At 54.5% G+C, this 23594-nt stretch overlaps 4 protein-coding genes across 14 annotated transcripts in view; 2 read left to right on the forward strand and 2 right to left on the reverse strand.

Moving 5' to 3' along the window:
• Window positions 1-5652, reverse strand: part of XRCC1 (X-ray repair cross complementing 1) — a 26641-nt gene extending 20989 nt beyond the window's left edge. For all 4 annotated transcript variants that reach the window (XM_070632800.1, XM_070632798.1, XM_070632799.1 and 1 more), the window contains exons 1-2: window positions 5518-5652; window positions 4989-5081 (exon numbers count right to left, since the gene is read on the reverse strand). In XM_070632800.1, coding sequence (XP_070488901.1) covers window positions 4989-5081; window positions 5518-5568 — 144 coding nt within the window. In that variant the 5' untranslated portion in view covers window positions 5569-5652. The remainder of the gene's footprint in view (window positions 1-4988; window positions 5082-5517) is intronic.
• On the forward strand, window positions 5508-10714 carry PINLYP (phospholipase A2 inhibitor and LY6/PLAUR domain containing). Of its 4 annotated transcripts, none has more exons than XM_070632816.1 (6): window positions 5508-6432; window positions 6775-6908; window positions 7923-8039; window positions 9745-9897; window positions 10142-10285; window positions 10470-10714. In XM_070632816.1, exons 2-6 carry the CDS (start codon window positions 6851-6853, stop codon window positions 10622-10624), a joined length of 627 nt encoding a protein of 208 aa, XP_070488917.1. In that variant the 5' UTR covers window positions 5508-6432; window positions 6775-6850; the 3' UTR covers window positions 10625-10714. The 4 variants fall into 4 exon arrangements, with proteins under 4 accessions (XP_070488917.1, XP_070488915.1, XP_070488916.1 ...); XM_070632814.1 differs by having other exon boundaries at window positions 6416-6432; window positions 10142-10351; XM_070632815.1 differs by lacking the exon at window positions 5508-6432 and adding an exon at window positions 6464-6582.
• Window positions 10715-12709: 1995 nt separating this feature from the next.
• Window positions 12710-20092, reverse strand: IRGQ (immunity related GTPase Q). Its single transcript, XM_070632801.1, has 3 exons — window positions 19958-20092; window positions 19128-19659; window positions 12710-17957 (listed from the first exon to the last, which is right to left on the reverse strand). The coding sequence occupies exons 2-3, from the start codon at window positions 19655-19657 to the stop codon at window positions 16622-16624; spliced, it is 1866 nt and encodes a 621-aa protein (XP_070488902.1). The 5' UTR covers window positions 19658-19659; window positions 19958-20092; the 3' UTR covers window positions 12710-16621.
• Window positions 20093-20095: 3 nt separating this feature from the next.
• ZNF576 (zinc finger protein 576) lies at window positions 20096-23572 on the forward strand. Of its 5 annotated transcripts, none has more exons than XM_070632802.1 (3): window positions 20096-20299; window positions 21112-21212; window positions 22842-23572. In XM_070632802.1, the coding sequence occupies exons 1-3, from the start codon at window positions 20238-20240 to the stop codon at window positions 23267-23269; spliced, it is 591 nt and encodes a 196-aa protein (XP_070488903.1). In that variant the 5' UTR covers window positions 20096-20237; the 3' UTR covers window positions 23270-23572. The 5 variants fall into 5 exon arrangements, 4 of the variants coding, with proteins under 4 accessions (XP_070488903.1, XP_070488905.1, XP_008518285.2 ...); XM_070632804.1 differs by lacking the exon at window positions 20096-20299 and adding an exon at window positions 20380-20511; XM_008520063.2 differs by lacking the exon at window positions 20096-20299 and adding an exon at window positions 20480-20620.
• Window positions 23573-23594: the final 22 nt, after the last annotated feature.

Below are 23594 nucleotides of genomic sequence, written 5' to 3' on the forward strand. Positions count from 1 at the left end.
AAAGGATAAAAAGTTTAATTTATAAATTAGGCACAGTAAGATATTAACAACAATAACTAATAATAAAATAGAACAATCACAACAATATACTGCAATAAAAACTACCGTAGATCTTAGCAACTCAGCACACAATTTTTTTCTTTCCTTATTAAGTTGAGAACTTTCGTCTTTTCACTTAAAGGAAGCACTTCATGGCTTCTCTTTGGCATATCTGAGTTGCCAGCATCACTACTCCCATGCTTTGGGGCCATTATTGAGTAAAACAAGGGTGACTTGAACACAAGCACTGCGATACCATGACAGCCGATCTGATACCCAAGACGGCCACTAAGTGACTGATGGGCGAAGAGCATATACAGTGTGGATACACTGGACAAAGGAACGATTCACATCCAGGATGGGATGGAGTGGACAGCGCAAGATTTCATCACGCTACTCAGAACAGCGTGAAATTTAAAACTTACGAATGGTTTATTTCCAGAATTTTCCATTTAACATTTTCAGACTGCAGTTGGCCATGGGTAACTGAAACCGAGGAAAGTGAAACCTCGGGTAAGGGAGGACAACTGTAGTATCCATATCTTAAATGACTGATTCGTAGTGCCTATATAACTACTTCTACTTTAAACACATATATATGTTCCCTTGTATCTCTTCTCTTGGATAAATAAAAAATTTCTGATAAAAACATTTATACATGGAAACAACCCAAATGTCCACCAACTTATGAATGGATACACACTGTATGGTATACACACCCATATGACGGAACAGTATTCAGCTGTAAAAAGGAATGAAGTACTGATGCATGGTATAGCACGGAGGCACCTCAAAAACATCACGCTAACCTTTAAGCTAGACACAAAAGTCCAGACATTGTATGATCCTATTTATATGAAATGTCCAGAACAGGCAAATCCACAGACAAAAAGTAGACGAGTAGTTGCCAGGGGCGACCTGGGAAGAGAGGAATAAGGAGGGACTGCTTAATGGTTATGGGGTGTCTTTTTGGGGTAATGAAAATGTTCTGAATTGAATAGTGCTGATGATCACAGAACATTATCAATATACTAAAAACCACTGAACTGTACCCTTTAAATGGTTAATACGGTGAATTTTATCTCAAAAAAGAAGTGAGTGTTCTGTAAACGTCAGCTGTGAAGAGAAGGGCTTAGGCACAAGATGACTGTCATCTGTGGCCCGGGTCTGTGTGCACCTTTCTCAGGAAGACACGGTTCATGACAGCGAAACAAACGGGACTCGGAAGGCTAGCAAAGTTCCTGGGAGACATCTTGTTACAAAATTGTTCCACATCCACGAAAGGCAGTATGACACACCGTTTCAAAGAATAAGGAAGAACTTTATGCAATGACAGTGGATCAGTAAGATATATTGTTATTTGAAAAGAAGCAAAGGGAGGAATAGTGTATATACTATGTACTTTAAAAGGAGTGGTGAGGGGGATGGATATGCTTATATGTGTACAGAGTGACCCGGGAGGGCCACCCGAGAAACCACTAACAGTGCCTGACTCAGGAGAGAAGAACTGGGTAGCAGGAGTCGGAGGAGGGAGCAGGAGAGGATGGGGGCAGGTGGAAGGGGATATTCTTTGTGCCTTTCGAATTTTGCACCCTATGCATGTAATACCCATTCAAAAAGTAAAGTCAATAAAACAATGTTTTTTTCCCACAATGGAATACTATAGAAATAGAATGAACCAACAACACGAATGAAACTAACATGATGTTGAGTGACAGCAGCCAGACACAAAAGCATATTCTGCATGATTCCATTTACATAAAATTCAAAACCAGGCAAAACGAATCTATGCTGTTAAAAATCAGGATCGTGGTTACCCTTGTGGGGGTAGTGCCAGGGGGCGCCAGGAGGCTGGGCATGTTCCGTTACTTGATCTGGGTGTGGGGTCCATAGGTTACAGCTAGTGAGGATTCACTGAACCGTGCTCTTTGCTGTACACACGTCACACGTCAAAAGAAGGTAAAAACAAATTTAAAACACCACGATGGCAGACTGAGTGATTAGAAAACCACCGAAAAATAAAAACAAAACATTTGTCACCGTGCTGTTGAACGTTTCTTCTAAAGAACACACCTCCAGTGGGGCACCAGAGTTACACCTGGACCACGTCCCAGCCCTCCCCTCCGGCCCAGGAGCGGTTGGCAAAGAGGCTGGAACTCCCCTCCTGGGAGCAGGTGACAAGTTGGCGACAGAGCCTCCTGTGGCTAGCACAAACAAAAAAGGTGTGTGGGGCTGTCACAAGTAGAGGGCTGAACCCTATGTAGTAACATCCGGATGTGGTGTAATATTGTTTGCAGGAGAAAATACAGGGTAGCAGGAAAACCCACAGATTAGTCTACATGTCTTGGGGTCTGGAAATTCCTGCCTTATCACTTGCTTGAAAAGAACCAAAATTAGCATTCGGTGAGTCTGGAGTCACCCTGCATATTGGCCAGCGCCAAATGCAACGATGTTTTCCAAAGGGTCTCTAACGTCAGATAAATTAACAATGGCTGCGATGCTGTCTGCTCTTGCACTTGCCCCCTGCAGTTTCTTCTCAGCACAGAAGCCAGAGGATTCCACAAGAACCTGTCAGAGTCTGTTCCTCTTCTGCTCAGCGCCCTTCCGTGGCTCCCATCTGGTCCAGAGTAAAAGCCTAAGTCTTTACAATGGTTTTCAGGCCCTAAGTGTGTTGGGGGCCCTCCACCGCCACCCCATTATGTCACCTCCTACCTCTCTCCCCCTGGCTGACTCCACGCCACCCACACTGGCCTCCCTGCTGTTCCTCCAGCACGCCAGGCACCAGCTCGTCCTGGAGTCTGTGTTTCTGCCCCAGGTATCTGCATAGCTCACTCTGCAAAAATGTCACTTTGAGGAGGCCTTCTTAGATCCCTATTTAAATAAAAACCTCTTGTCACTGCCTGCTCCCCCAGCTGAGGCATTCCCCATTCCTCTTGCCTGTTTAATTTTCCTCCACAGCACTCATCATCTGACGTATGTTACTTACCGATTTGTCAGTCTTTCCCTACTACACAAAAGCTCCACAGCACGGACATATTTTTGTCCGTCTGTCCACTGCTATATCACCCCAGTGCCCAAAACAGTGCTTGGCCGATAGAAGGCACCTCATAAATAATTATTCAATGAATGAATCTATCCACTCCTGAGTCTACAGGTCCTGTCCCTGTGCTGACAATTTCCACGCCTCTGTCTCCAGCTTCACGTCTGAGCCCTCACTGCCTCCTGGATGCTGCCCCTTGGATGTCCAAAAGTCACGTCAAACCCGGACACCCCAACCTAATGTGTCAGCTGCAATGTCTCCCTCAGGCTCCCAGGCCAGAGCATGCTGTGTCTTGTTCCCGGCCTCTCTGGCTCCCTCTCTCCATGTGCTGTCTCTTCTGCCTCTGATGTCTCTGTTCCCACTGCAGCGGGGGTACAGAATGGAATGTGATTTTCCTGAGGTTACCCGATCATAAGAGAGCCCAGCAGAATCATCACTCGGTAATAAAAACATGAATCCCTCCCTTTACACAAACACTCACATGTTGACAGAGCACTTGTGCAGGCATTATGTCACCAGATTTTCACAACAGCCCTGGGCTTAGACCTCCTTATTCCCAATGGACAGATAGGAAAACAGGTTCAGAGAAATCAAACAATTTGCCTGAGGTCACAGAGTGAGTAAGAGGGAGAGCTGGGGACTTGAATCCAGGTCCCAAGACTAAATCGTCAGCAACCTTATATCCTCAGTTTGCAAAATTGGCTCTAGGCAAGTTGCATAACCTCTCTGGGCCTCAGTTTCCTCATCTGTAAAATGGGGATAATAACAGACTGTGGGTCACGGGGTTTTTATGAGGATTCAATGAGTGAATCCACGTGAGGTGTTTAGAATGGTGACTGGCAGTTGTGACGCTGAATAAATGTTAGTTCTCCTTACTATTGCCACGTTAGGGACCTAGGAGATGTTTAAAGTCCTAAAATCATTCAGAAAATCTTGTAGGTCTGAGTATTTTTCTTCGGAAGTGAATCCTCAGCTTCTCTCTAATTCTCAAAGGCTCTGTGACTCAAAACTTTTTCAGAACCACAGGGCAACAGAGAGACCAAGACGATGTTCAGCACACGCATGTAAGCCTGCCCCCCCAACGTCCCTCCCCAAACAGCCCTACGTTCAGAAATAAGGAATACGGCCAAAATCAAGAAAGCCAATGTATGAACACAAAGCAGTGTGACAGAGTGGTTAAGAGCACCAACAATGGGTTCAGGTCTCAGCACCGACATTTATTAATGGCAATAACTTGTGAAGAGTGAGATCACGCAGGCAGGACACCCAGGCCGGCACCTGGCAAAGAGCAGATGCTTAAAACACACTTAGCTCTCTTTTCCCACCGGTTGCTTATCCCTGACAAGAACAGCCTGTCTGGAATTCTGTACCCATCCCCGGTCAAACCACCCTTTCCTCTTTGCTTCCCTCCACCTTCACAGGGCTGTGGGGCAGATTTAGTGAGACCATGGACAAAAGCACTCAGAAAGAGCCTGGCCAGCATGCCAGAAATGGTAGCTTAGACTGGCCACGCCACTTCTCCCCTCCCGATGCTTGTTTCCCCGTCTTTAAAATGAGGTTGACTGGCTCAGACAATCTTCCGAGACACCCTCCAGCCCAGAGCTCAATGACTTTAGAAGGCAGGATAGATGGCAATGATTCACCCTTTCCAGCGGAGGAAACGAGGCCCAGAAAGTAGAAGCAACCTGGGGCCACACACTGGTTCCTATGGTCACCCTTGGCCCAGGCCTTGGATCACCTTTCTCCTCTGCTAAGGGGCACAGTGATCAGACTCCCAGTTTCCGGGTAAGGAAGCTGAGGCTCACAAGGGAAAGTGCCTCAACTCACTGCCAGTTGGCTCAAGAGCTGGGTCTGGGCCCTGGGTCCCCAGACTCCTATTAAGAAGATGGAGAGTGGGGAACAGGATCACCTGGAGCACCACAGAGATGGTCTTCTCGCCGGCCTTGGCTGCCCGCCATTTCCGGTAAGTGTCCGCCTTGAGCAGGTTTTCTGCACAGTGAGTCTGGAGACAAGAGTGGGAACGGGAAAGTTAGGGTACAGAGATGAGGGCTAGGGCCCCAGCCCTCAGATTATTCCTCGGAGTCCTCCCAAGTCCCCTGAGACCCCCCCCCCAACATTTAAGTTTCCCCGTTAATGCCCCCCCCGCCCCCCCCCCCCCCCCCGCCTTGAGTCTCCTACAGCATCTTGCCCTGGAAGGTCGCCTATGGGCTCTCCAAGGAAGCTCCCCTATTCCTCCTTTTCTCTCCGGAAGTCCCACAGACGCCCAGATCTCCCTCTACTCCATATCTCCCCCAGAATTCCCTAGAGCCCCCTGGAAATTCCCCCGTGACCCTTCTCAGACTTCCATGAAGTTCCCTTTTACGCTCCAAAACTTCTTATAGAGCGCCCCCGCAAGAATTCCCTTACGTCATCCAACCTCCCCCACGCCAGTCCCTCACCGAGTCCTGGCTACTGCAGGACACCACATGGCGGAGGCGGATCTCCGGCATGTCAACGTCGTGGGCTCCGCCAGGACCGAAGGATGAAGTAGGGTCGGGGTTTGGGGGGCGGGGAGCCGCTGCTCCCTGCGCGGGCTTAAGTGCGCAAGCGCGCGAGGCTTGGGCCTTTCAAACCGCGGCGCGCCCGCGCTCGCGTCGACACCGCGCAGGCCCAGTCGCGCCTCTCCGGAGCAAGGCGCCGAGTCCCCTAGCAACCGGCGTTTCCTCTAGCCCCGCCTCTCATTGGCCCCGCCACTCTCTAGCCCCGCTCCCGGTGACGTAAACACCCTGCTTTCTGGGCGCCTAGCAACAGGAGCGGCCCCCCACGATTGGGCCCTAGAAAAAATTCGCCATTCTCATTGGACGACGTAGTCACCGCCCAAACCGAAGCCTAGAAAGCAAGAGGACAGCAAACCTGAGTCTTTTCTCTGGGATCCTGGAACCTATGGCAATAGGACCCCCTCCACCGGTTCCTGCGGCTACACTCTTCCCCGCTACCCCACAACCTCACTCACACGAAAAAACCCTCTGATCTCTCTCAGGGTTATGCCTGAGGCCAAGAGAGAGTGGGTCAAAGACCTAAATAAAACACAAAGCATGCTCCCAAACCAGACACACACACCCAGTCTAGAGTGCTTCCACCCATGCCTCAGTTTCCCAATGTGACCTGTGGGCATCTGTCTCCTACTACGTCCCGCTCCTGCCCGTTGACAGGCACCCCTCTGTTCGGTCTCCGTGAGACCCAGGGATGCAGCCCCAGGCGGGGTCCCGCACAAACACAGAAGAGAGAGTATGAAGCCAAGAACCCGGAGAAGGAAAGGGAGACGAGGCTCTGGGCCCCCGCAGAACGAGCCTGGACGTGCTGGGCGCTCCCAGGTAGGGCCCCACCCACGCTGGGCGCTTTCTTGGGAAGAGACAAGGGACGGGATCTCAGTCCTTGCAGCTGCTCTACACCTATAAGGAATCAAGTTACCTGACTCTGACCTTGGGCGTCAGGCCAGGAAAAAAAGGAGGGGCGGTGAGAATGTGAGAAAACTGGAAAGTGACTTTCTGGGTCCTGATGGAAGAGAGGGCTGGAGGCCCAGACTCCTGGGGTCCCTATGGAAGAGGGGTTGAGCACAAGAGGCCTACGTCCCTTTCAGATTCTGGTTCCACTTCCCAAACCCAGAGCCGCAGAGGCCTGCCCTGAGATCTTACCTCAGCTGTTTCTCACCCCAGGGTGAAGGTGGGTCCAGACCCGCCCCTCCTTAGCTTCCTATAAGGGCTGGGACCCAGGACAACAGGTTCTCACACCATGAAGCCCTCTACCTTCCTCCTGGCCTCCGCGCTGCTCTGCACCCTGCTGGGTCTCGGTAAGTGACTGGGGGCCTGGACTCCTGGACCCTCAGGAAAGAGAGGACTAGGAGAGAGCATTCAGCAAGGTCCTCAAGGGGAAAAGAGGAGGTGTCGTGGGAATTCAGATTCATGGCGAAGGCAGAGGCTCAAGGAAGAGAAAGCCTGGGGCCCCAGGAGAGGACTAGCTCAAAAGGACTAGCCCCATCACTTGATGGGGTCCCTGAGAAAGGAGGGGACTCAGGGCCTCTGAATTCTCTGTCCTCCATGCAGGGTCTCGAAATAAGACATCTGAATTCTAGAAAATCCTAAGAGAGCGTGACTCGAAAGGGAAATCTTAAAAAAAAAACAAAAAACGGAGATGAGGAGAGATTTCCTTTCTCCTTGGACTTTGGGGAGTTCAGGCCCCCGCAGACGCTCCTCCCTTAGAAGCAGGAATTCGAGCAAGCCCCACTTTCCCCAGGACCCAGGTGTCTGGGCCCCCAGTTGCCTCCTCTCTCAGGACCAAGGAGTACATGCCCTCAGCCCTCCTGGTCCTCGCTCTCCCGTCTTGATCTGGGATGCGCACCCCAGCCTCAGGTACCCCTGCCTGAGCTCCTACTGTCTACGAGAGCTGTGTGCGGTATCTACAAGGCGGAGGGTCCCACGTCCAAGAACCAGCTGGACATGAAGCTTCACAAAAGTCCACGGAAACTTCGCCAGGACCACTCCCTGTCCCTGAGCTTTCTCAGAGGACCCTAGCGTCCAAAGTTCCCAGCCTTGTAATTAGGTAAACAGGCTCCCTGGCGGAGTCGCTTCCCGCCCCTGGAAGCAGCTTTGCTGGCATCACCACCGCGTCCCTGTCAGAGCTCGGGACAGTTTCCTGGACAGCGGTCAATGCCCGCCCATGAACAGTCAGGGAGACACCCGTCCCTCTTCCGTCAGGACCCAAAAGCCCGGCCCCCCTGCCCCCATCTCCCTCTGGACTCTGCAGTCAATGTTGTGGTCCCCAGACCACACTACCCATGCGTTCAGCCCCGCCCTCTTCACTGCAGGGTGCCCGCTAAGCTGTGAGATGTGCAGGGGCTCCGGGCCCACGTGCAGCGGAAAAATCAAGACTTGCGAGGCGGGCAAGGATGCCTGCGTGATCGTCGTGGGGGAGTCCAGCACAAGTAGGTCCTCGCGGCATGGCGCCAGACCCTCGCGCCCTCAGGGTGGAAGATACCACCACGCGGAGCCGGGGGCGGGGGGGGGGGGGGGGTGCGTCACGGTCCCGTGGTGGGCGGGCAGAGTAGAGAGAAAGACTACCTGGAGGAGGATGGAGGGAAGTGAATTTAATGGGAAGACAGATACCATTGTTGTCAGGGATTTCAGAAAACGAGACCCTCCGAAAGAGAAGATGGGAGGGCAGATATGGAGACTTTCTTAGGCGGGAGGGGTGAGGGAAGGACACGGGGGAACAGAGAAATAGAGGGGAAGAATCTAATAGGCATAGAGGAAGGGGAGCGGGGCAGAGGGGAGGAAGAGACTGAGGTAGGCTGGGAGGAATGTGATCAGGTTGACCACTCTGGGCGGGCAGGAGGAATCCACCACAGGTGGAAGTGTGGGTAGTGCGGGCTGGAAGGAACCATTCCTGACAGGAGGAGGAGAGATGATATTGGGGTAGGGGGAGACACGTAGAAGGGAGCACAGCAGACAGGAGAGGGAAGATAATCCCGAAGTATGGAGAAGTATGGAGCAAGTCATCGCAAAGAGTAGAGACGGGGCAGGGGGAGGCCGGTGAGTAAAATGGGAGAAGAGGGGCATAACTTAAATGGAAGAGATCATCCCAGACCCGAGAAAGGATGACGGGGAAGGGGAGCAATGGAAGAGACCACGGGGTGGGAGGTGTTCATTCGAAGCTGAAGGAGACCATTAGTCACAGGAGGAGAGATGATGGGGCATGGCGCCGGGAAGAAGGCTGTGACAGGAGATGAAGGGAAACCTTGAGTGTAAGGAGAAAACATCCCGACAGGAGAGGGTGTGTAAGGAAGGTGGGATAGAAGATTGCACGCAGCCCTGCTCACCTAGCAAGCTTTGGCAGGTAGGGGAAGCACCTGAAAAGCTTGAAGAGACCACCCAGACATAGAGAAGGGAGATACGGACCCTGGGCCCAGGAGGAGAGGAAGGTGGGAAAAGACCACCCTTCAGTGGGGTGAAGAGGAGGACACTCTTAGACTGGGTTGGAAGAGACCACCACAGTGAGGTGGAGACTGGAAGAGACCCTTCAGGCAAGACCTAGAAGTAGCCTAGGAGGGTAGCAAGAGACCATCGGTGGGAGGTCTAGGGAGTGACCATGGGGAAATCTGGAAGAGACCACTTTAGACAGAGAGGGTTATGGGTGTTGCAGGGTGGGGGGTGAGGGTGGCATCCCAGAGTTTGTTGGAAGGGACTTCCAAGATGCTGGGACGACAAAAGTCGGGAAGGCTGGAAGAGACCATTTCACACAGGCATGGGGGCAGCCATAGGAAGCCTGAAAAAGACCGCGGGGCACTGGACCCTTCGAGGATGGCAGTGGGGTGCGGTGGGGCGGGGCGGAAGGGACCACGACAGGCAGGCGCGTGGGTTTGGCCATGGGGAGCTGCAAGAGACCATCAAAGGCTTACTGGGGGCTATGGCAACAGCGAGGGTGGGGGGAGGGGAAGGTATCGAAGAATCCACTCCAGACCGTACCCCAGGGAGATAAGGGAGCGTGGTTGAGGGGTTGGAAGAGACCACCCTAGACAGTCGCAGGGTGGGGGAGGTATAGGGTTGGGAGAGACCCTGAGGCCAGGGTGGAAGCCAGGGTGGGGCCAGCCAGCGCCACCGAGCCCTTCCCTCCTGTCCCCCATCCTGCAGAGGGCCGCCACTCAGTGAACACCTACAAGGGCTGCATGAAGTTCAGCGACTGCTATTCAGGCTTCGTATCAACCACCATGGGCTCCCAGGACTACATGGTGTCCTACACGTACTGCTGCCAGAGCGAAGGCTGCAACCAAGGTTCCGTGCCCCGTAAGTGCCAGCTCAGCCCGGCATGGGGAGTCCCTTCCAGCCCGCCCCAAGAGCCCACTGTGTGTGCTGTCACCTGCCACTGACCCATGCTGTAACACTGGGCAAGCATTTTGCTCACTCTGAGCCTCAGTTTCCTCGCCTGTGAAATGCAGTGTCCATTAGCAACCGCTGTTCCCCAGGCTGTTGCGAGCTTGGGGAAGGGTCTAAAGGACCCTGTCACCTTACACTGCCCCTTCATCCTCAGCACCCCAGAACAATCGTACTGAGAACGGCCTCCAGTGCCCCGCCTGCGTCGTACCCTTCCAGGAGACATGCCCGGGGACCCAGGCAGCCCGCTGCGTTGGCCAGGAAACCCACTGCGTCTACTTTGCTGGCAACGTGCAGGCTGGTGAGGGACACCTAGATCTCTGGAGGAGAGGACTGGGGCCCCAGCACTGGAGGCTAATACTTCCAGGTTCTAGAGGGGATGGTGGCTCCTGGGAACTGGGCGAGGGGGTGGCAGGGGCCAAGGCTCCTGGGTCATAGGAGGGAGGGGTTGGAAGCCCTGACTCCAGCCTGAACCCCCCTCTTAGGTATCATCAATACCAAATTTGCCACTCGGGGCTGTGCTACAGAGAGTGCCTGCTACGCCAAGGAGGGGGCCGAGGTGCCCTCAGCCTCCTATCTCTACTTCCTCCGCCGAGCAGACTGCCTTCCAGCACCCCAGCCCCCTGGCAGGGCTGAGTGAAGAAGTGAGGAAAATGTGGCTTGAGGTCCCCATTAGTCCTCGGCCGACAGCTCCCCATGTGCCTATAAATTAAACAGGTTAATAAAGCAAGCCTGAGTCCTTGTGAGGGGATGCATTCTGGGGAAGTAGGATGTAGAAAGCAGAGGTCTCAACCCTTGGCAACCCCTTCTTTGCAAGGAAGAGAGGGAAGACCCAACCTTTTACTGAAGGATTACTCTCAGCTGGGCCCCTGTGCTCTGTTTTCCATGCTGTACCTCATTTCAGAATCACAACTCTATGTAGTTGACATTATTATCCCCATTTTACAGATGAACAAACTGAGGCACAGATGGTGGTGTTCGCTTGTCTTGGGTCAAACTGCTAGGGAGGGTCAGACTCCTGAGTCCACGATCACCTCTCCTAACAACCTCTCCCTCTTTTTCCCTCTGTTTTCACATCTGCAAAATGTGGATATTAAGTTATAATCTCAGAGGGTTGTTTTAAGAGTCAAATGAAAGAAAAACAAAAAAGCAATTAGTGCAGTTCTAGAGACAATATGTCTGAGTAAATAATAATCATCATAATAGCTGCCACTTACTGGGTGGCCATTAGTTGGCAGGTGCTAAACATCATCACCAATCAAGACAGACTAGATTATGCTACGGTAACAAAGCCCCTAATCTCAGTGGTTTAAAATGACAAAGTTGCATTAGTCAGCTAATGCTGCAGTAACACTGTGTAACAAACCATCCCCAAACTGAGACTTGTAACAACAAGCATTTTTCCTTCTAGGGGTTTGTGGGTGGGTCTGCTTCTGGCTGTTTATTGGCTGGTTTGGCTCCAGTTTGGGAAGAGGATTCCAGTTCTCCTCCATGGGATTCCACAATCTTCTGCGATCAGTGGCTCCTGGCTAATGTTCTTCTCATGAGAGATCACAGGAGCACAGAGGCCAACTGTATTTAAGGTCCCTGATGAAGTCAGGTGTGCTAACATTCCATAACAGACAGAGCAGCCACACTTGAACGCTGCCAATTTTTGTGCACAGGGAAGTCTCACATAGGTGATTAAACGCTGCTACCCAGAAGTGACTTGACACAACTCATTGGATGGGACCACTCACACGGCCCCACCAAAGCATACGGGGCCCAGGACATGCAATCCTGCCCTGACATGGACATGTTTCATAAACAGCACAAATGGCCACCATGACCTCCGAGGGGCTGTTTTTCATTTTATCTTCACAACAACTCCATGTGATCAGCACTATTATTATCACAGGTTTTCAGAAGAATCGGAGGCTCAGAGAAGGGATGTCACATTGGAGTTGCACAGTGAAAAAGTGGCAGAGATTGAGATTTGAGATTTATTGGGTCGTGTTGAGGGGGAGAAAGATACCACATCACAGAGAGAGGGAACACGCCTGTCTTAGTTATCATTTAGCTCAGGATTCTACGGGTTGGCAATTTGGTCTGGGATTAGCTGGGTAGTTCTCCTGGTCCCTGCTGGGTTCAGCTCTCTGTCCATTAGGCAGCTCTGTTTCAGAGGGTTGGCTGGCTGTGGGTTGGGGCGTCACGGCCAACTGGGCCACATCTCTTATTACTCAGCAGGTTAGCCAGGACTTCTTGACATGGCAGTGGTGGCAGGGACCCCAAGGGCAGCTAGAGAGGAAGCCCCAAGGCACGGGCACTTTCCAAGCCTCTGCATCATGTTTGTTCTTGTCCCAGTGGCCCAGCAAATCACATGGCCAAGTCTGGAGTTAGGATGAGAAGGCACTATCCAAGGACGTGGCTACAGAGAAGCTGAACAAATTGGTGGCATCAATGGGCCAGGCTGGTTCCAGAGCTAAGATGCTTTACCATCACAAGCCCGCAAGGTCTAAACAGTCCCTGGTCCATGCCCCCTCCCAGGGTGGAAAAACTCAGAGTCCCTCAATTCCAGCCCAAGGAGTCTTTCCTGTATAGACCCCCATCATCCTTCCTCTCCCACAACCCAAGAGTCCCCACCCTTGGCCGCTCCTCCCTCAGACCCAGGAGTCCAGGCTTCCAGCTCCAGTCGAATCCCAAGTATCTTTTTTTCCTTTCAAATCCCCAAAGAACAAACACACAATGGGATTTCTACTCATTTTTATTCACTCCTCCAGGAAGCACCACAGGCCAACCACACCCTTGATTTGCCCTTCATGGTTCCCCACTCCAGTGGACACAAGTCCCTCCATCGTTACCCAGAAGTGTACGAAACTCAGCTAAGGTGATGAGACTGTCTCATCTACTTGAGTTTTTTGTGTCTATTCTGCTTCTAGCGATGGCAATGCTAAGATTCATCATACGCTTCTTTGAATTCTTGCCTTCGAGGGTCTTCCAGCCTTGAGGTGCCACATATTCACACCCTGACGGCAGACAGCGGTCAGTGCACAAGGGAGTCTTAGTCTTTTCTGCTTGGATGCTCCCAGAGACAGATGCCTCACTGGCAACTTTATGCTTCCACAAAGCCTAAAATTCAATCCCACTGAAAGTCACGATTTAAAAGGCAACCACCCCAAAAAGTAGACGTGACACCCAAGAGTGCTGGCCTATAACTACATAAACACAATCAGCACTCCCCAATGGACAGAGCCATGCAAACAAAAGTGGGTCTTGCTTTCTCAGATACCACCTCTGGCACGATCGCCATTGGCGTGAGGGCAGAGACGTCACGCAGGACCAAACCAGAGATGGCGTCAAAGTAGCAGAAATAGAGGAGGGCACTCTGTGAGCAAAGGCATGCAGGTGAGACAGAAGGTGCCCAGACTAGAGTCGCCTGGGTGCTGCCAGGGGCTGAGGGCATGGGGGCAAGGGCAAGGAGGCTAACCTTTGAGCTCCCAGTGCACCAGCCTTCTCAGGAGGGGTTCCAGCATGCTGACGTGTGAGGGGGAATGCATGTATATTTGCACACACACCATGTTCTCACAATTACCCTGTGAGGTAGATGCCATCTGCGGAGTGCCTCACCCAAGGTCACTCCCAAGGTCAGTAGAAGGACTGTGTGAGGCTAGAGCTGTGCTAATAGGATTTCCTGTGACAATGGAAATGTTCTAGGTCTGTGCTGTCCAGTGCTATAGCCACTCACCACTTTTGGCTCCTGAGCCCTTGAAATGTGGCTAGTGCAACTGGGAAAGTGCATTTTACATTTTACTTTTAATTAGCTTAAAAATTGATACTCATCTCAGTTATCGGAAAACTATTCAATATAATTGGGACAACTTGGGTATATGAATCTCCTTCTCCAAATATGAATTTTAGGAAATCTAAATAGAGGTCAAGTATTTCTGATGAAAATTTACCATCTGAATTGCGATGGGCTGTAAGTATAAAATACACACCAGATTTCAAAGACTTAGCATCAAAGAATGCAACATATCTCATTAACACTTCTCTACATTGATGACATGTTCAAATGATAATATTTCGGATATATTGGGTTAAGTAAAACATATGATAATTCGTTTCACCTGTTTCCTTTTACTTTTTTAATGTGGCTACAAGAAAATTTAAAATCACATATGTGGCTTGCATTCTGTTTCGACTGGACAGTGCCGCTCGGTGGCTCTCCCGCTCTGGCACGCTTGATGGGAAGGCCTGAAGGCTAGATTGAGGAGAGGGGAGACGGTGCTGTACTGAGTATCACAGATCCAGATGAACAACATTACCCTAAGGCTGCAAGAGCTCGGGGGCCAATGCTGGAGCCATTCGGTACAGAGCAATGGGCCTCTCGCCTTTGATGGGACAAATTGGGCCACTGGTGGGAATTCAAGCTGGAGACGGGGGTACCATCCCTCAAGCGTCTGCCCCTCAGATTGGTGACCCTGGTCTTCAGCTGTTGGAGGAAAGAGGATCTTGGATACACGTGTGGTTCTCATCCAGCCCTTTCATTTCACAGATGGGAAAATAAGGCACTGGTCCAAGTCACCCAGAGTGACAGTGGCAAAGCTGTGCTTGCTTCCCAGGTCCCCTGACCTCAGACAAGGGCTTTCTCTCCCATGAGAGGTTTGTTTCTCCCCATCTCGCTTCTTTCCCCTGTCTGGTGGCAAGAGGCTGGCAATCTACATTTCAGACCTGGTTCTGCCATTGACAAATGAATTAAAATACTATTTAATAAGCACCTGTTGTGCTTATTAAGCACTTATCAAGCACTATTCTAGGTGCTGGGGGTACAGCAGGGAACAAGACAGGCAAGGGATAATAACTGATAAACAAATAAATAAATAAATAAGGTGATTTTCTATAGTAATAATTGCTATCAGGAAAATTAACCGACTGAGATGAATGATGGGGTGTGTGAGCTACTTCAGTAAAAGCGGTGGGGAAGACCTCTCTGAGGGGACAGTTGAGCTGAGACCTAACTGACAGGACAGAGCCAGGCATTCTAGGCAAAAAGAACAGCAAGTGCAAAGGCCCTGAGGCAGGACCCAAGATGGCACAGTCAAGCATCAGAAGGAAGATCTGTCAAGCTGGTTGGAGGATGAGGTGGGGCAGAGAATGAGAACAGGCAGAGGCCAGACCACACAGGGCCTTGCTGTGTGCTGCTGGATCTAGAGCCCGCCCTCTCCTGGCTTTGCTCTCCGCATCTATCATAAAAGAGATTCTACTGGATGGCCCCTCAGGTCCCCGCTTTCTGTTTTTGACATTGAAGAATTCTGTGACCTGTGGCTTCTCCTCTGCATGTAGCTGGCAGCCTACAACATTCCAAGCACTGTGGTTTCTGTCTTTGCCTCACTCATGGCACATTCCCACGGTCTGGAACACTGCCCTGATGTTCTGTGGGTGCTGGGTACTCCAAGGCGGGGCCTCTTAGGGATACCTGAGGTAGCCAACACAGAAACGTCTGAATTAGGGCAGCAATATGGCTGCTCTTCCAGAAAGGCAGGTGTGCCAAATACCAAGGCCAGAAAGGGTTAAGGTTTAATGATAGAAGAAACCAAGACCAAAAAAAGATAGAAACCCCTAAAGGAGAGAGTGACAGAGGAACAGAATCCCCAGAGAGCCGGTGAATTGCTCAGCACCTACAAAATGGGGTAGTCATATCCCCTCCGGGGCAAACTCAGAGAGAGGCAGTTGCCAGGATCCACATCCCTTAGGGGTGTGTGGGAGATTCCTCCGAGGTATGGCTTCCTCCCCTTCCATACCCAGGCCTCATTCCTGGTCTCTGGCTTTCCTCAGAGCCCACCACACCCCTCTTGCCTCCTCCCCTCATTTTTGTGGGACCATCCTCCCCACAACAGCTGGGAAAGGAGTCTGGGTCACCAGGCACCCCCCAAGAAGCAAATATTAGACCAAGAGGGACCAATTGGTCTCCAGCTCTGTTCCCTCCTCTAGATGTAGCCCTCCCACCACCTAGGAATTAGGAACCAAGGTCCACAGCCCTCCTGAGAGCCAGGAGTCTGAGACCCCAGAGACCACCCCTCCCCCCAGTGACGATTCAAAGCCCCCTGCCTCTTGAGGAACTGGCCATTTGAGGTACAGGCCATTTTCCCCAGGAAACCTAGACTCTATATCCCTTTGTGACTCAGAAGCCCAAGAGTCCCAGCTCCCTAGGGTACTCAGACCCCGTTCTCCACACTGGGATCCCCAGTGTGATGGAGACACCCCTTCATCAGGAATCAGAGCTGCCACTCCCTCTCCCCATGCAAGACTAGACCTCCAATAGCCCCAGTTTCTACTCCCTTGGAGACGAAGATATCCCCCTTCTAGGAGTCCACCCCTCAACTCCCTCAGGATACAAGTCTGGGCATCATGCTCCGTGGTCCCCAGACTCTATTCCCCTTCAGGACCCAGGAATCCGGGTAACTGAAAGTCACACATCCCAACCAGTAGTCAGAGCCCTCTTCCCCCTCGAGCATCCAGAACTCCGCGTGGTGGCCCCCCGCTGTTATCTCAGAGGCCCAGACGTCCCATGCCAGAGTCTGGACCCTCAGCCCCCCTCCCTCTAACCAGGACTTGGAGCCCCCGGCGCCCCCAGAAGCCCCGGCTTTCGTCCCACTCCTCAGTGCGCGGGCGCATGGGGCGCCAGCACGGCCTCGGCGTCGGCCAGCATCTCGTCGAGTGCCTGCAGCAGGACGCCGTGCGCCGCGCGGTAGCCCAGGCCGCCGGTGGCCGCTGCGCCGCCCGCGGGCCACAGGAAGGAGAGCGCGCCCAGCGCCGCGCCCCCAGCCGTGCCCTCGCCCGCCCAGGCGCCCAGCCTCGCCTCCACTTCGGCGCGCGTCACCGGCCCGGGGAAGCGCGTGCGCGCGGCCAGCTCCCCGGGTGCCAGGCCCAGCGCGCGCTCGCGTCGTGCCAGCGCCGCCGGTTCGAGCCCCAGCGCCCGCCGCCACTCCGCCAGCTGACCCCGCAGCAGCGCCACGTCGCACGCCCAGCCTAGCCCCGGGATGGGCGCCGCCGCCGCCGCCAGGCTAGCCAGCAGCGCCGGCCGCCACGCCCCGGCCCGCAGCGCCGCCGCCTTGGTTCGGGCCGCGCCGGGAGACGCGGGCGGCAGCGCTAGCAGCAGCGCCCCCGCCTGCGCCGGAGGCAGCGCGCGCCGCAGCCACGCGCAGAGCCCGGGGAGGCCGCCCGGGCGCAGCGGGAACACCGGCGGCGGCGCTTCCTCCAGCACCTCCCACGTCTCGTCCTCTGGGCTCAAGGCGGCCGCCCGCTCCGAGTCCCCACCGCCCGATTTCTTCACGCCGACGCCAACCTCCTGCGAACTCTCGCGGCCTGCTTTCTCTGACCCTTCCCCGTTGCCTGCTTTCTGCGATCCAGGGCCAAGTTTCTCTCCTCCCTCACTACTTGCATTCTCCAACCCCCCTCCGCCTGCGTTCTCTAAGCTCTGGCCGCTGGGCTTCTCCGCCTGTTCCTCCTCTTCCAGAGACTCTGGATCCTCGCCCTCGCCGTCTGTTCGCACGCAGACCAGCGGCGCATCTGGTAGCACCAAGGGCCGGACCTGGGCCCAGTCCTTCTCCGTGGGGGCCCCAGAGGTGACAAGGATGAGGGCGTCGTAGTGGGTTGGGTGGGGGGCGGCCACAGTGCCCGCAGAGCCCAGAGGAACGGTCCAGAACACCACATTGGGGCGCTCTGGGGCCGGGTAAGGCGTGGGCTCCGCGGGAGCCGTAGCAGGCACCGCACCTGGGTCGCCGGCATCCAAACCGAGGAGCATGTCCAGCACCAGGCCCACGTCAGCTGTGCCGGCCACCGCCAGGTCCAGCCGTGCACTGCCCAGTCGCTCCAGGCCCGCGCGAACCCACGACAGCACGGCCTCCAGGCCACCCGTCTCGAAGGCCTCGCGCACAGCCTCCAGCTCTGCTGCGCCCAGCACCTCGAAGCCATCCTGAGCCGGTGGCAGGAGCCTGCGGGGACAGGGAGGGATGGGGTCAAGGGCAGAAGAGGGGCTGGACTGGGTTACGACGACAAGGGCAGAGCTTTCCGAAAAATCCCCGAGGAAGGCCGGAGCAGGAAAGGGAGGAGGCAGAGTGACGGCACAGCAAACAGAAACCAGGACTTAAAGCAGGGATTGTGGGGGAGGGGAGTTGATAAAAATGGGAACCCTGCTCAGACTTCTCTCGGATACAGCCTTTGGGGCGGGGCTTTTCCGAGGGACCTGCAGGGTTAAGAAAAGGCTGGGCTGAGCGGGGCAAAACTCGCAGGGGGTGGGGCTGGGAGCAAAGACACAATCGCGACTGTACCGTGGACTAACCGAAAGTCGACATGGGAGAGGTCACGAAGGGCGCTCCTTCCTGAGACTAGGGCGAGGAGGGGAGCAAGGGCCGGTGAGGGGAGAAGCCTCATCTACTAGTCCTTACCAAGGGGCTACGGCTAAGGAGAAAAGATGAGCAGTGGACCTGGAGGGGAGGCTGCCTCTCTCTGAGCCTCATTTTTGACATCTACAAAACGAGGCAGCTCCGGGTCGGGGGAGACAATTCAGGAGGTAGTCAGCAAGTGGGCACAGAAGTGAGAAGGGGTTAGAGAAAGGAGGTGGAGGAGGGCGCCCAGAAATAACAAAGCTCACTGAGAGCACGGTTGATTGAGAACCAAGCTGATGGAAGGAGGGACGGAGAAGACTCGAAAGCCTTCGGGTAAAATTTTCACGGGGATCACAAGCTTGTGTGATGACACTGAGCCTTCCTTCAAGCTTTCGCCTCGGGGCAGTATTTGGGCAATAGGTCCCCGCCTCCCTTCGAATTCTGGCTAGGGAGGGGCGCGGGAGGGGCGCTTGTGACCTCGCAGAAGGCAGGAACTGGATGACGGCTTGGGATCTTCAGCAGACCCTTGGCTGAGGCTGGGCTTAGATGACAGAAAAGGGTCAAACTTGTGGGTGGAACCTCTCTGACCTCAAAACCTGCCCAGAGGGGCAGGAGCGACCTGGATGAGGGAGCAGGGCCTCAGGCAGATATCTGGATAAGGCTGGCCCCAAACTCACTGGGGGAGGGGTCTCGCGGATCTCAAAGAGCCCGTTAGGGGTGTGAGGTCTAGACTAAAGGCCCAGGCCTCCCCAACCCACCCAGAGAATCTGCGCTCACCTCTGCAGCGCCTCCGCCTGGCTCCGCAGCGCCGCCCGCAGGCGCTCGAGCTCCTCGCAGCCGTCTCTGCTGCCGCAGTCCGCCGGCAGCACGAAGAGAGCCGCGGCTCCCAACCCCGCGCTGGCCAGCAGGGCCGCGGTCTGATCCCGGGCCTGGGCTTCATTCTGGGAGTCCCCCGGACGGAGGTTCCGCACAGCCAGCAGCGGGGTCCCTCGGGCCAGGGCGGCCCGCGCTGCCTCGGCCAGCGCGGGGGCCAGGGGCTCCCCATTCCCCTCGGGGCCGGGCAGCACCAGTACCAGCACGTCGGCCTCGGCCGCCCAGGGCCCCGGCGCTGCAGGTGGGCAGCTCAGCTCGCCCAGGAAGAGGCCTGGGCCCGCAGCTCGCAGGCTGGGGATCCCGGAGTCCGGCCGTCCGTCGGGGATTTCGACCATCTCCACATCTTTGTCGCACAGCGCTGCGATCAGAGGGGACTTTCCCGAGCCCGGAGGCCCCAGGAACAAGGCGGTCACGTCACCCCGCGGCGGAGGCATGGCTGAAAAGCAAGGGGTGGGGAAGCCTCGGGTCAGCGAGCCCCCAGCCTTCATCTTTTCTAGTCGCCTCAGCCTTCAGTCTTCCACCCTGTTCCCTTCTTCCATTCTCGGGCGTCACTCCCAGGGACCTACAAATCTGGCGCCCAGACCCTATTCCCCAGGGACCCAGGATCCTGTCTGCTCGCTTTCTGGATGTGTTTCTCTTTCTGCTCCGAAAACTGAGAAATTCGGCCTCCAGCCCCCTCCTGCCTCAGGGGCACAGATGTTTTCACCCTCCCTCCTCCCTCCCAAATCACTAACCGAGCCAACAGGCGGCACACCGGAGAGCGCGGCGACGGCGGCCGGTCAGCCGCTGAGAAGCCCCGCCCCTGGGGTCCGGCGGACGGAGGCCGAAGAGGGCAGAGCGCGGGGATTTGGGGATGTCCAGGCACGTTCCGGGGACTCTAACTTGACGTCACTCCTCTTAGGAAGGGGTGTGTTCTGGGAGCGTGAACTCGGGGACACAGCCCTTCGCGGCGCCTGCGCAGAACGGCCGAAGCGTGCTCGCTCTCCAGCTCCGACTGCCGCAGAGCCTAAAACAATGAGGGAGCCAAAGCGCCTGCGCGCCAGGAGCGCCGAGCCACACCTGCGCGAGAAGCTTAGGTCTGTACGGCACGGGTGGCTTGCAACGTCATCATAACGCGTCCCAGTACAGAGAAGGACCCCTCCCGTTATTTTTGAGGACCGGGCTGGCCCGACTGCCTCATTGCCGCATGGCAATCCAGGATCTCGGTTCCGAGAAGCTCATCAGGCGAAAGGGCGTGAAAACCACCTGGACTTTGAGACTCGGTGGGCCCTACCTGGCTTCCCTCCGGGTGGTGGCGCTGTGACGAGCGACTGACAGGCGCCACGAAAGGCACCCGTGTGCTGTCTGGAGAAAAAGCAGAGGCCTGGGCTACGCGCCTCGGGAGGAGGGAGCCGAGGGCAGTGCTTGGGGCAGCGGGACACAGCGGCTGAGAGCGCGCGTGGGAGGCGGGGGGTTGTGGGTGGGACAGGAGTTACGGGATGTCAGGGAAGGATGTCTCCCGGGTGGGGGCGGGCTAAAGCGTGGGTAACACTACCTGCCTCAAAACACGTGGGAGAGACGGGAATGAGGCTGGTGTCAAAGATCAAGGGTCCCGCGCTCTGAGTGCTGGGAGTTAGTTTGATGTAGGTCATAGGTCTCACAGAGGTGACAAGGCTCTAAGGGGAGTCACAAACCTGGGGAGTCGAATCTTTAGGGAGGGTTGAAGCTTCTCTGGAGGGAGCTCCATCAGGTTAGAGTTCAAGGAGATGGTATCTCGTGGGGGTCCAAGGCTGGCAAGGAGAACCTCTGTGTCAAAGGTCATAGGATTAGCGGGCCCTCTATGGCTGGTGACAGTCGAGCGACTTCCGTTGATTTACTATTCTATCATGCATTCTCCTCTCTTGACCAGAGGGGTACCAGTCACCATGGAGGACCCGCACTCTGAAGAGCTCATGGAGCAGCAGGATTCGTCCAAGGAGAGGAGTCCTGGCAGTCCAAGAGGCGACATCTGTGAGTACTGCTGGCCAGAGGAGGGTGGGGTGCAGAAGCTGATGTGAAGATTTCGATAGCATTTCAACGTCCAAGGCGTCGCAGGGACTTGCCTGTTGGGGAGCTGCCCTACCAGGAGGTGCCACTCCCCACCGTCACCCTCATTATGCTCAGATGTACCCACTCTGTCCACGTAAGCATGAGTGGGATGCATTTCAGAGGGACAGAGTGGCATCCGGAGAGGCTTCGGGAGATATGGCTGGGAAAGGGCAGAGACCGTGAGAGGAGCCCTGAGGTTCCAGTCCCAACTCTGCCCCAGACTTTCCAGTGTGACTTGGGCCTCAGTTTCCCTATCTGTCAAAAGGGGTTGCTATTGCTCATCTCACAGGGCTGTTAAGGGGATTATCAGCAAAAAAAGGGGAAAGCTTGATGTTAATGAAGGTCGCTAGTTTGACCTATAATAATAGCAACAGCTTCTACTGAATGCTTATTATGTGCTAGACGCCTTCTAAGAGCTTAACATTCATTATCCCATTCAGTCCTCCTAACAGACCCTGTGAAATAGGTTATCACTTTCAGAAGAGGGAACTGTGGCAAACAGAAGTTAAGTATTTGTAACAATTGGAGCCAGTGTCAACGCCCTCCAGCCAGAGACCACCAGGAACACACCCGCAGTTGAACAAGTTGGGTTTATTGCTCATTGCACTGAGGAAGAACACACACGATGGGGTACTGTGGGGCATCTCAGTAACAGAGGGTTAGGAAGGACTTAGAGGACTTGGGCTTTTGGTAGGTGATTTGGGGCGGGGTCAAGGAAGAGGGATTTTGCTCTGGATTGGCTGCTGCCAGGAAGCAGCGGTAGTTGCATGGTTGGTATCTTAATCTCTTAGAAGGAGGGCAGAACCAAGCAAAGTGCAAACTGTGGTAAAGCAGCAGCAGGCACTCCTATTAGCCAGGATGGGGGGCGTTTGGACAACATTCACAGTTGTGTCTGTGTTCAGACGTGATTATGGCATGGTCCTGTTGTCTTGATTCATCTCAGTCATGGCGTGGCCTGCTCCGATGATGTTCCGTGAAACTGTTTATGTTCAACAGGAGAACACAGAGGCCAGCTCCCGGCTGTCCTGCTGCTTTTCTTTCTCCATAGTAATAATTGCAAACCATTGTGTAGCACTGTTTTAAGCACTTTATATATATAAGAAAATTCATTCATTTACTCCTTCCTACAACCCTATGAGGTAGATACTGAGATGGTTATTACCCCATTTTCCAGATGAGGAAACTGTTGGACTTGCCCAGGAAGTAGGAGAGCTGGACTCCTCAATTCCAGGCAGCCTGGGCCCAGGGGCTGTGCTCTAATCACAGGACTCTGTCGGAAGGGCAGACTCCCTGGGTTCCAGTCTGGACTCCAACATTTTCATTTCCTGGCATCATCACTGTGGGCAAGTTGCCTAACCTTGTTGAGCCTCAGTCTGCTCATCCATAAAAAGGTCCAATAGGAGTCTGCCTGTACTGCTTGCTGTCCAGCCCTGGCATAGAACCTGGCACGTAGTGAGCACTGAATGTTCATTGTTGGCATGATTCCGGGGCTTGGGAGAGGTTCCTGGAGACTCCTGCTGGCCTCCCCCGACCTCTCCCCACGTCCCTCAGGCCACCTGGGGGCCCCACAGTGCACCCGCTGCCTCATCACCTTCGCCGATTCCAAGTTCCAGGAGCGTCACATGAAGCGGGAGCACCCAGCGGACTTCGTGGCCCAGAAGCTGCAGGGGGCCCTCTTCGTCTGCTTCACCTGTGCCCGCTCCTTCCCCTCCTCCAAGGCCCTGATCACCCACCAGCGCAGCCATGGTCCAGCCACCAGGCCCTCCCCACCGGCTGCGCCGACGACTAGCCAGCCCACCTTCCCTTGTCCTGACTGTGGCAAGACCTTTGGGCTGGCCGCTTCCCTGAGGCGGCACCGCCAGGCGCACGAGGCCAGCACCCCTCCTGGCCCCTTCGCCTGCACTGAGTGTGGCCAGGACTTTGCCCAGGAAGCTGGGCTGCATCAACACTACATCCGGCATGCCCGGGGGGAGCTCTGAGTGCAGCTTCAGCACTCCCCAGGGCAGTGGGGGCTCTGTGGCTGGTAGGACCCTCCTCTGATATGGGCTGGGAGCCTTGGAGGGATTTGCTCCCCTCCCTGGAAAGGCAAAGGGCTCCTGAGAAATAGGACCCACGAGATGCTTATTTAGAGCTTCAGTCTTTGGAGGACACAAAGGCTTTCAGGGAAACAGTGTAATCAGACAATAGTGAGATCTTTTGTTTAAAAAAAGAATGAGCAAGATAGGGAAAATTGTTATTTGTATGTCCCTCATTCCCAATTAAATATTTTGAAATCACAACTAGCTACAGATTGTGTAATCACCT

Source organism: Equus przewalskii, chromosome 9 (genome assembly GCF_037783145.1).
Source record: "Equus przewalskii isolate Varuska chromosome 9, EquPr2, whole genome shotgun sequence".
Taxonomy (NCBI): Eukaryota; Metazoa; Chordata; class Mammalia; order Perissodactyla; family Equidae; genus Equus; species Equus przewalskii.